Source organism: Drosophila sulfurigaster, chromosome 3 (genome assembly GCF_023558435.1).
Source record: "Drosophila sulfurigaster albostrigata strain 15112-1811.04 chromosome 3, ASM2355843v2, whole genome shotgun sequence".
NCBI lineage: Eukaryota > Metazoa > Arthropoda > Insecta > Diptera > Drosophilidae > Drosophila > Drosophila sulfurigaster.
This window is the reverse complement of record NC_084883.1, coordinates 49,880,457-49,891,981: the sequence shown is the minus strand read 5'-3', so window position 1 is coordinate 49,891,981 and position 11,525 is coordinate 49,880,457. Positions and strand designations below refer to the sequence as shown.

The 11,525-nt window shown below is 33.8% G+C and overlaps 1 protein-coding gene across 2 annotated transcripts; it reads right to left on the bottom strand.

Annotated features, from left to right (window-relative positions):
• Positions 1-83: 83 nt before the first annotated feature.
• LOC133845100 (uncharacterized) lies at positions 84-11,525 on the bottom strand. 2 transcript variants are annotated; one of them, XM_062279457.1, is made up of 5 exons: positions 10,776-11,525; positions 1,398-1,701; positions 901-1,061; positions 659-781; positions 84-590 (listed from the first exon to the last, which is right to left on the bottom strand). In XM_062279457.1, the coding sequence occupies exons 2-5, from the start codon at positions 1,459-1,461 to the stop codon at positions 522-524; spliced, it is 417 nt and encodes a 138-aa protein (XP_062135441.1). In that variant the 5' UTR covers positions 1,462-1,701; positions 10,776-11,525; the 3' UTR covers positions 84-521. The 2 variants fall into 2 exon arrangements, with proteins under 2 accessions (XP_062135441.1, XP_062135440.1); XM_062279456.1 differs by having other exon boundaries at positions 10,784-11,525.

Sequence of the window (11,525 nt, the reverse complement as noted above, 5' to 3'; positions counted from 1 at the left end):
AACATTTTGTCACATTAACGAAAAATCTCTAGAACATTTTTTTGGTGCTTTGCGCAAAGCCCGCAAATAATCATTTCATATAGTTGTACAATCCATGGTTTCGATTTATTTTGTTGTTCTTGTTGTGCTTACAAACAAAAGAAAATTATTTGTAAATTATACAGTAATCTGACGACGGCCTCGAATTGTTGTAGTTCATGTTTTGTTACTCATGCTGCTGCAGTTATATTGTTGTTGTTATTAGTTAGTGGCCTTCTATTTACATTATTTACACGACTCTCATTCAATACACAATACTCAAAATTAGACTACATATACAATTGTACAATAAAACGAAACTCAACAAAAATTGTCAACAAATTTTCTTAAATTAGTTAACATTTTCATGGAAATTTACTCTCCATTTAGGGCTTTTTGCGTTTTTTTTATCATTTCATTTTCACATATGTTTTCTTCAGTTTACACAGTTAATTTAATTTGTTTTTGCTCCCCAAAGACAATAAATATTTAGTTAATTGCATTTAGTAGTCCTCATCATCTTCATCTGGCGGATCCGTGGCATAAGTTAACTCATTCAGATAAAACCATTTCTAAAGTAAATGAAAGGGATAGTTAATTAGTATTATTGCTGTATTTAAATAAGCAAAAGTATGCTCACCGGCGACTCTGTGCAGTTAAAATTATAATCCCAATCACATATTCTGTATTCCTGATTAAAGCTCGTCTCATTCGCGCACAAATGCGGTATTCGATTGCCCTCCTCATCGCACATGTGGAATATCTGTAATGTAAGTGCATTTTTTTAATGGCATACTTTTAGGCGGCGCATAGAAAAGCCAGCAAGCAGTTGTGGCAGTTGAACTGCTTACTTTCACTTGCACTACTACTAACACTGCTTACCTGGCAATTGTACTCCATGTCCGCATAGAAGCCCACCGAACGCCGCTTGCAATCGAATGAGAATGTTATATTATCTAAATTCGTCCATTCCTTCGTCTTGTGATTCTGAAATACTGGACTGGCTGGCTCCTGCGCTCTAATCGCCACCAGCAACAGGTGAGCTGCAAATATAGAAATTAGCAAACCGATTAGGCAAGGCTCTTAAATAGGAAATGACCATCAGCAAAGTAAAAAGCGACTTGAACTCTTCAGTTACGGTTGAAGTTTGCATTTTGAAATTCCTCTCCATGCTCTACTTAGTTGTGCGATGGTTGCCAACTCTTTTGTGGCTTATATTATATATTTGTTAATGTGGCTCACGCCTGCGATGCCTTGCGATGCGGCCTCAAAGCAAATCGTCTAATCGACGCACTTGGCATTTAATTTATGTGTCGAGTTGTGTGTTTGCGCTTGCGTTTGTGGTCTTGTCTGGTCGCGTTATTGGGGCCACAACTCACCTAGTAAAACGCCGGAAAGCCATAAAATTCTATAACTGTAAACCATTTTTGTTGAGCTGCACATTTTGGCCTCTGTTTTGGTTGCTCGCTTCGGTCGCCTCGATCGCCGTCGTTGTCGTCGTCGCAGTCGTGTGTCTTCTGTGGCAGCTCCGCTCTCTTGATGTCCAAAAAATGCAACGCGTCTATTCCCTCTCTCTCTCTCTCACTCACACTCGGACTTTGAGTTTGCCGCGTGCTACGCGTCCATTTAGCTGGCACTTTTCAATTAGGAAGCGTGACTTTGTTTATGGCAGCAGGCACATGGCTAAAAGCAGCAAAAGAAAAAAAAAACAAGAAATACGTTAACATTAAATTGCTGTGGCAGCTGCAATAAGTTGTCAGTTAATTGGCGGCCAATTTTGGTGAAATATTCATTAACTAATATTACAAAATCTTCATCAACACAACAACAACAAATCTCGTCGCAATGACAGCCTCCATTTGCGTAGAGTCGTCTTTATTTACATACATAGTCAGAGAGGCTTAGGCCAAACCCGTTGAGATATGTCTGCGTTTTTTCTTTTGCCTGAGTCATGCGGCGGATGCCGCTAATGGTAAATTTTTCCCACTCAGCTGCCAGCTGACGTCACAATCATCAAACGCACCCGCATCCGCAACAGGATCGAAGTATGTCTAGACGGCAACTTGACCCAGTTTTTGGTGGCCCAGTGTCTAGCAATTCTATGCTATGCTATGCGCTGACTAATCGTCATTTAAATTTGAATTTGCATTCATATTTCATAACAATCATTTCACATCAATCATCCGACTTGCGGCTGCCAAATTAACACACACATGGGCACAACAAAAGAGTAGGAAGAAATATGGAATGTCTGAAATGCCATTAAAAGACAATAAGTCAATGGCAGATCCAATCAGCAATAGAATTTATTTATGCAAACTGCTCGGAATTTATTTCATTCTCTTTTTTTCCATGTACCATGTATGTTTCTTTTTTTGGAGAGGCTTTTGTTAATCTTTTCGGCCAATCGCTGAGAAAAAAGAAAGAAACCATTTTAAAATGACCTTGCTCACGATTGTCGTTGTCTGCCTTGTTGTCTTCATTGTTGTTGTTTTGTTTGCTGTTGCTTCGGCTGCTGCTGACGTTGGCCGGCTCCAATTAAAGTGTCAACCAGGTCGAACTGCAGCCACGGCCTCAAGACCTGAGCGCAACCCGATTGAGCGATTAGTGAGCCGCAGTCGCTGATTGCATTTTATTGTGCGTCGACCAATCTTCTTTCTCTTTGCCAAATCCTTGACATTTTTGTTGTTGTCTTTCTTGTGCTGTGATATTTATGGCTGCCGCCTGCGTAGACAACTGCAGCGATTAACATCGGCTTAAGTCAGCGTTGCAGACAAATAATCGTAAATTGTTTCGCGGCAACACGACGCCCCCGCATTCCCAACTAATTTGCCGGCAACAACGACAACAACGACAACAACACCGACAACAACAGGAACGCAGCCCAGACTTAAAAATATTTCCAACTTTGCCCGAGCCATATAATGAATGATATGCAGATTTTTCTTTGACTGCCGCTCGTAAAGTGAAGGCGACGTTAAAGGTCATCAGCAGGCCAACCAGACAGTCGGCCAAGCTGCCAACCAGTCAGTCAGCCAAAGGACGGCTGCCAAGTGAGGTGGGAGAGGGGAGGACAAAGACAGGGTTTATACCAAAAACTCATCTTCACACAGCTGAACAAAGAGGCGCCTGGAAGATGACACAGCAGCCACTGTTTGTCTGTCCATTTGGTTTTTTGTCTTTCACCTTTCGGTTGACCATGGCGCCTGCCGCAATTTGAGGCACTACCCTTCCCCTCAACCCCTGCTCCATGCCCATGACTATTGTCAGAGCCAAAGCTTTTAAGCGTGCGTCGAAATTTCCGCGAAGAAACCTCTCAGCTTACAAGAGTTATTAATTATAGTGTATTTAAAAATATCTAAGGAATTTCTGATTCAATTAGATATAGATATAGATATAGATATAGATATAGATATAGATATAGATATAGATATAGATATAGATATAGATATAGATATAGATATAGATATAGATATAGATATAGATATAGATATAGATATAGATATAGATATAGATATAGATATAGATATAGATATAGATATAGATATAGATATAGATATAGATATAGATATAGATATAGATATAGATATAGATATAGATATAGATATAGATATAGATATAGATATAGATATAGATATAGATATAGATATAGATATAGATATAGATATAGATATAGATATAGATATAGATATAGATATAGATATAGATATAGATATAGATATAGATATAGATATAGATATAGATATAGATATAGATATAGATATAGATATAGATATAGATATAGATATAGATATAGATATAGATATAGATATAGATATAGATATAGATATAGATATAGATATAGATATAGATATAGATATAGATATAGATATAGATATAGATATAGATATAGATATAGATATAGATATAGATATAGATATAGATATAGATATAGATATAGATATAGATATAGATATAGATATAGATATAGATATAGATATAGATATAGATATAGATATAGATATAGATATAGATATAGATATAGATATAGATATAGATATAGATATAGATATAGATATAGATATAGATATAGATATAGATATAGATATAGATATAGATATAGATATAGATATAGATATAGATATAGATATAGATATAGATATAGATATAGATATAGATATAGATATAGATATAGATATAGATATAGATATAGATATAGATATAGATATAGATATAGATATAGATATAGATATAGATATAGATATAGATATAGATATAGATATAGATATAGATATAGATATAGATATATTTATAGATATAGATATAGATATAGATATATTTATAGATATAGATATAGATATAGATATAGATATAGATATAGATATAGATATAGATATAGATATAGATATAGATATAGATATAGATATAGATATAGATATAGATATAGATATAGATATAGATATAGATATAGATATAGATATAGATATAGATATAGATATAGATATAGATATAGATATAGATATAGATATAGATATAGATATAGATATAGATATAGATATAGATATAGATATAGATATAGATATAGATATAGATATAGATATAGATATAGATATAGATATAGATATAGATATAGATATAGATATAGATATAGATATAGATATAGATATAGATATAGATATAGATATAGATATAGATATAGATATAGATATAGATATAGATATAGATATAGATATAGATATAGATATAGATATAGATATAGATATAGATATAGATATAGATATAGATATAGATATAGATATAGATATAGATATAGATATAGATATAGATATAGATATAGATATAGATATAGATATAGATATAGATATAGATATAGATATAGATATAGATATAGATATAGATATAGATATAGATATAGATATAGATATAGATATAGATATAGATATAGATATAGATATAGATATAGATATAGATATAGATATAGATATATATCTTTTTGTATAGTTTTGAAGAAGTGTATTCAAAGTTCGACTTATTCTACTTTCGACTTTAATGTGCAGCGGCGTTACTTTTGACATTTTCTGACAAGCGTGAGAAGCAGCTGAGACCGCGACTGTGACTCGGAGTGAATCTTTTGGGGTCTTGGGGGACGTATCCATGGCTGGGCCATCAATTTGCTTAGTGGTTCTCAACTTACATAATCTGCGAGTAAATCCCATAACAAAACCCAAAAAGTTGAGTCGCACTTTTCGCCATTTGTTTTTTTGTAATCATGTTTTCTATATGGTATTTATTGCTATTGTTGTTTTGCTTTGTTTTGTTTTGTTTTCGATGGTGTTGTTGTTGCTGTAGTTGTTGTTGCTTTTGCATTCCATGAGCATGCGCGACATTTTTTTTGGAAAGTTCGTTTTGAATTTTGTTTGACGATTCGGAAGTTTGTTGGCGTCGATTTGCGAAACATCGCACTAATTTGTTAATTTCGACGCGTAACCGAGGGCGCAATGTTTGATGGCTTTTTTTCGAGGGGGCCCATGTAATTTATGCAAATTGCAAATTATTTAATTTGTCGTAATACAACAACAACAGCAGCTAAGCATCATCAGCAGCTGTGGCAGTGGCAACAACAACAACAAGAAATCCCCACAATTTCTGCTTAATTTGAAGTTTCGAATTTCGTTTCGTTTCTTCGCTTTTCGTTAAAAGAAAATGCAACGTTGAAAGGCGAATAAAATGACAACAACACAAGACAACAATCGAGTGGAGGAAAAAAACAACTAAGAGGAAAAGCTGAGAAAATTTTTGGTGTGTTTGCTGCAGCGGAAGCGTCGCTAATTGGCGGAACTGCTCACCAACAACAACAACAAGAGTAGAGAGACAGCAGAAGAAGCAGAAATACGTATATATAAAAAAATAAAATGTTGAAACGCCAGATGACGACACTTGAGACGACTTATGGCCGCCGCCCCGTTATCGGATACCACACTTACATAAGTGCAAACATGGCTTAATCATCTCACCAAGCTCTAAAGCCTTCCCAGCAGCAGCTCAATTGATTAGACCAGCTTTCTGCATGCTGCCTGCAGCTGCAGATTGAGATGAGATCGAACTGCTATTTGTGGCGCCTCGCCAAAGTAGCGACAAAACAACAGGCGAAGCAGTTGACACTTGGACTTTTGCACACATTTTTCAACGCTATTAAAACGCCGCCAGCAGCAATGACAAACAACAATAACAACAAAAACAGCAACTAAAATTTCATTTAATTGATCAACAGGCAAGAAAACTTGTTAGCTGACCAGATTGACCAGACAGCGCCCCCTTTCCGTCCGCATTCACCACCCCTCGAGTGTTGGCCTTGAAAAAACGGTACGCAGAAATGCGCTTAATACGAAAAATCAATATCGAAAAAAAACACACATGCAAAAAGTATAAAAAGTTGATCGACGAAACCGACAAAAAAAAAAAAACGAAAAAACAGCTACACAAAAATATGAAGAAAAAACCTGCTCTTGGGGACTCGTACTAGGCGACAGATAAAAGTAAATTTTAAAAACGAAACAGCTACACGAAAGCGCGCTAATAAAACATAAATTTCAAATATACGAGTGTGTGTATCAATGTCTGTTTGTTGGTGTGTGCATGCCAAAAGCTTAAACAAATAAATATTGCAAATTGAACAAGTCAAAAAAAAAAAAGAAACGAAAATAACAGGAAAAACCCCCCCAAAAAACTCTGAAGACTCTTAACTGATTTCAAAGATTGTCAGTTGAGATGCCTTCATCGATATACATATCTATTTGGTCTGAGTTTTTTAAATGCCACCATTAATAAAAATTAAATGTGCTAATTTAAAAACAAATAATGAAATTGACAAAATTGCTCGAATCAATTTGCTATTAATTAAAATGTTTGATGGCAACCACAGAGAGCGACAAGACAGTTGCTAAATAATGCATGACTCGCATACTAATTTCAAATCAATGGGAAATTCAATACACACAAGAATAACAGTAAAACTTTTGTGTGAAATAAATTGTTTACACTTTCAATGATAAATATAAATTTAAAGGTAAATTGTTTTACTTTTTTATAGAAACATATAATATATTGAAATTTAAAGTTAAATTGTTTGACACTTAAAAAATTATAAAATATCTTAATCGAGTTTTTACTAATATACAAAAACTCAACATGTATTTATTTTAAATACATTCTTAAACACCTTCTAATCCCTAACAAACAATAAAGAGTTTTATAGTATTATTTTTCAAGTAGTTATAAATCCTAAATTTATATTTTATATTAAAGTTGAAAGTGAAATTTCTTTACACTTTCAATAGAATTAAAATACCCATATCTTGATTAAAAAAAAAATATATATATAACATATACATACTACTTTTAAGCATAATCTTAACCAAATAATTTAACTTAATAAAAAAATGTTATTAAAATAAAAATGTTAGAAAAATTAAAATTTTTTAGAAGTTCTATAATTTGTATTTGAAGGGAAATTGCCTTACATATATCGAGCAAGGTTATAATAAATCACGTAAAATATATATTCATTTTAGGTATAATTTTAAACACTTTAAAAACATTGATCTTTAAATAAAATGTATAAAATTTTGTAGCATTGCTTTAAAAGCATTTTAAAACATTTAATTTATATTTAAAATATACATAAGATTTATGTTAATTTTAAGTAGAGTCTATAAATACTGGATCTATTATAAAAATTATAGGATTTGAATTGCATTATATAAATCAGTTTGATATCCAAACACGAAAAAAATGATTTTATAGTCTGATTCAAATTGAAATGCCAATATCGAGCATTTTACGTATAACCTTATGCACTTTAAATAATCCTTAAACAAGATTATACAATTTTTATAGTATTATTTTAAAAGCACGTTTAAATGCTTAATTTATATTAGAAACATACATGAAAAATACATTAATTTTATGACAACTCTAAAAATTTCAAATGCCAGATCGCTAAAATATATATTTTAGGATTTGTGTAGTACTATTTTTAAAATCATTCTAAAAACCTTTCATTTATATTTTATATCAATTGAAAGGGAAAGTGAATTTTTATACTCTGAGTAATATTAAAATACCAATATAATAATCTTCAATAACTGATCTTTAATCGAAATTTTGAAAAGATATACAAATATATTTATTTTAAGTATAATCTTCAATAACCAATCTTTAATCGAATCTTTTAGTACCATTTTAAAACCTAAAATTTATATTTGGCAAATACATAAATAATATATTAATGTTCAGTAGAATCTTAATCACTTCAAATACCTGATCTTTAATAAAAAGTGTAGCTTTTATATAGTATTTAATACTGGCTTCAACCTTTCAATTCCACTTTTTAGCAAAATTGAAAGTGAAATTGTTTTACGCTTTGATTAATATTAATCTACCTGTATCAAATTTTTAAGAAAATACATAAAATTTTAGGTATCTTAAACACTTTAACAACTGATTTTTGAACAACATTTTATAAGCTTTTTAAAACCTTTAATTTATATCTAAAATATACATACATTATATGTTAAGTTCAGAGCACTTTAAATACCTGATCTCTAACGAAATTTATTGGACTTGCATAGTATTATTTCTAAAGCAGTTTAAAACCTTTAATTTATATATCAAATATACAATTTAAACATCTTGAATACAGCAGCCAGCGCCACCCACAAAGTGACGAGTTTACCTTAAGTTCAACATTTAACACTTCCGCTGACGTTATTTATTTTATTCATTATTTATTAATATTTTTTTCAGGTTTAACAAAAGAAATGAGTTAACAAAAAAAAATAAAAGAAAAAAAACCCGCTTTGATTGTTAACATTTGGAGCTTGTCAGCTGCAAAAGGCCGTTGAAAAACTAATAATTAATTAAGATTCCATTAAACGCAACCGCATCAGGCATCAATCGACCGATCGATCGATCGAAAACGAATGAACATTCGGTCGATCGATGGTCTTAAATGCCAACAGTTCAGCGGACAACAACGCAGACAGACAACAATGCTAACAGGCAGTCAACAAACAGCAAACAACAAACAAAACTGCAAATCGTCTAAACGAAATGCCGCTGACCAGCAGCATCTCCAACTCTCAATCTCAATCTCCATCAGCATATCCAGCTTCTTCGACAATTCGACATTAACATATCAACGTTGTTTTTTTTTGCTGCTTTGCTCTCAATGTATTCGTTACAAGGGCAGCAAAGAGCAGAGAGAAGTTCAGTTATCGGGACAGCGGTTGAGATACTCATCATCATGATCATCATCTAAAAATCAGCAGGTATATATACCTATATTTAGATTTGATTACCATTACCTTGCACAATTCGCTATGGTAACAGCCCATCGAAGGTGCTTTGATTGATCGCCTTGATCCAAGCCCAGCCAAAAAGGTGCTGAAGCTCCCCTCTCTTCCTCCTCTCTGCCTCTCTCTTCTCATTTGCGAATTTTGCCTGCGGCTACCAAGTTGACCAAGTGCTACTGAAGTGTCGATTAGGCTGCCCCAAACAACCATTCACATTAAACAATCGCATGAACACGACGATGAGATTTATCATTGTTTCTTTTTTTTATGATTATTTTTTGTGTTTGTCTCTTCCGATTCTTTTATGTGTGTTAAGACACTTCTTGATCGACTGCAACTATTAATTGATTAATTCATTAATTTCTGTGCATTTTGCAACCGGTTTATGAGTGTGTGTGTGAGTGTTTTGTGCTTGGCAAATGCTAGACGGAGTTCAAGGCTCGCCACGTGGCGTATACGTGATGTGCCGGCCAACAAATGGCTGAGCATATTGCAGTCAGCGAGCAAAACGCTTTTCGCACAATTAAGCAGCAACAGCAGCCACAGCCACACAGCATTAACTAACTAACTGCTTTGTAATGTGGCAGCAATAAATTTTATGTAAATCGTTTTTGCTTTTAGCCATTTGTTGTGTGTTGCCAAAGAGAAGAAAACGGTGCAGAGCTTAAACAATGCAAATGAATTACATACCACATTGTAGTATTAGTATAAAGCGCAACGCCAGCGGGCCAAATGATGTGCAAGCAATCGCAACCGCAGTTACACACACACACTAACACACACACACTCAGATACACACACAATGTTCGTGAGTTTGAAAGATTTTCCAAGAATGCGCTGCCAAGCTGCGGCTGTCGTTGCATGCAGCGGGTGGTGCGCTCTATGCTGCCAGTCAAGTGTCTTTTCACACACAAGTCACACACACACAGTCACACACTCACACACATTCACACACTCATACACACACTCTTGCTTTGCTGCAATTACAACAAGTTTCTTGTCGAAGTTATCGATTGCATGCGCAACAACAACTAACTTCAATCGCTGCGCGCTTCGAGCTATTTTTAATCAAGCATCTAGCTTTAATTTATGTTCAATTTATTAACTCCAAGTTCTTCCCAGAATCAAATAAAAAACTTCCCCCGTTCAAGAATGCCAAAGTTGAAATCAAGTTGGACAAGAAATTAAGGCCAAATGCTTTCGTTGGCCTCGTCACCTGCCATTTGTGATTAGGCATCGAAATTCACTCGCTCGCTTGCTCGCTCTGCCCATATCAATATCAAAAAACTTAATGCATAATGCGTATGCGAAAACAATACTACACAAAAAAAAAATGTATTGCATAACAGCAAAGCAAAGCATATTAAAAAAATGTAGAGCAGGGCGCAGGCGCAACAAACTGTAAAGTTGAGGATATCTTATTACCGTTTTACCTTAGTTTTGTTGGCCAAAGGAAAGTCGTCAAGTCCGTCAAAAAGAGACTGCTATCCACACCGCGTTGAATTGAATTGAATTGGATTGAATTGATTTAAGTTGCGTTGAGTGAATCTGCAAAAAGCACTTGACGCATTTGCATGTGCTCGACGTTGATATTGTAACACAATTTTTTATACTTTTTCGTTTGATTATGATTATGATGATTTATATAATGGGCATTTGGTTTTTGCACTGGAAAAACTATTTCTTATGCGGCTGTTGCTGTTGCTGCTGATGTTGCTGCTGTTGTTTCATCGATCGACAATTGTTGTTGGCGTTATTTCGTTTATTTCGCCACCACCAACAACATTATATATATATATATATTTATTTCTTATAAATATTGCTCTTTCTTCACACGCACACACAGCAATCAACAGGCAGCAGTTAACACACACACTCAAACACACACACACGTAGAGTATACACAAAGAGAGCCAGAGATAGATACTCGCGGGAGAGAGAGCACACTCGCGTGTATCCGTCAGATACAAAAAGGCAACAAAGACAAAGCAACAACCGTTCGCTGGCGCGCACGTCGAACGAATAAAACGGCAAAACGAAGTTGAGCCAAAGAAAAACACTTGACGGCAAATCTCAACTTTAACTTTGGCCTGCAAACGCAAAAGCAAAAACACACACACAAAGTAAAAACAAACTCAAAATAAAAACGGAAAAAACAATGTTAACAATTTTTTG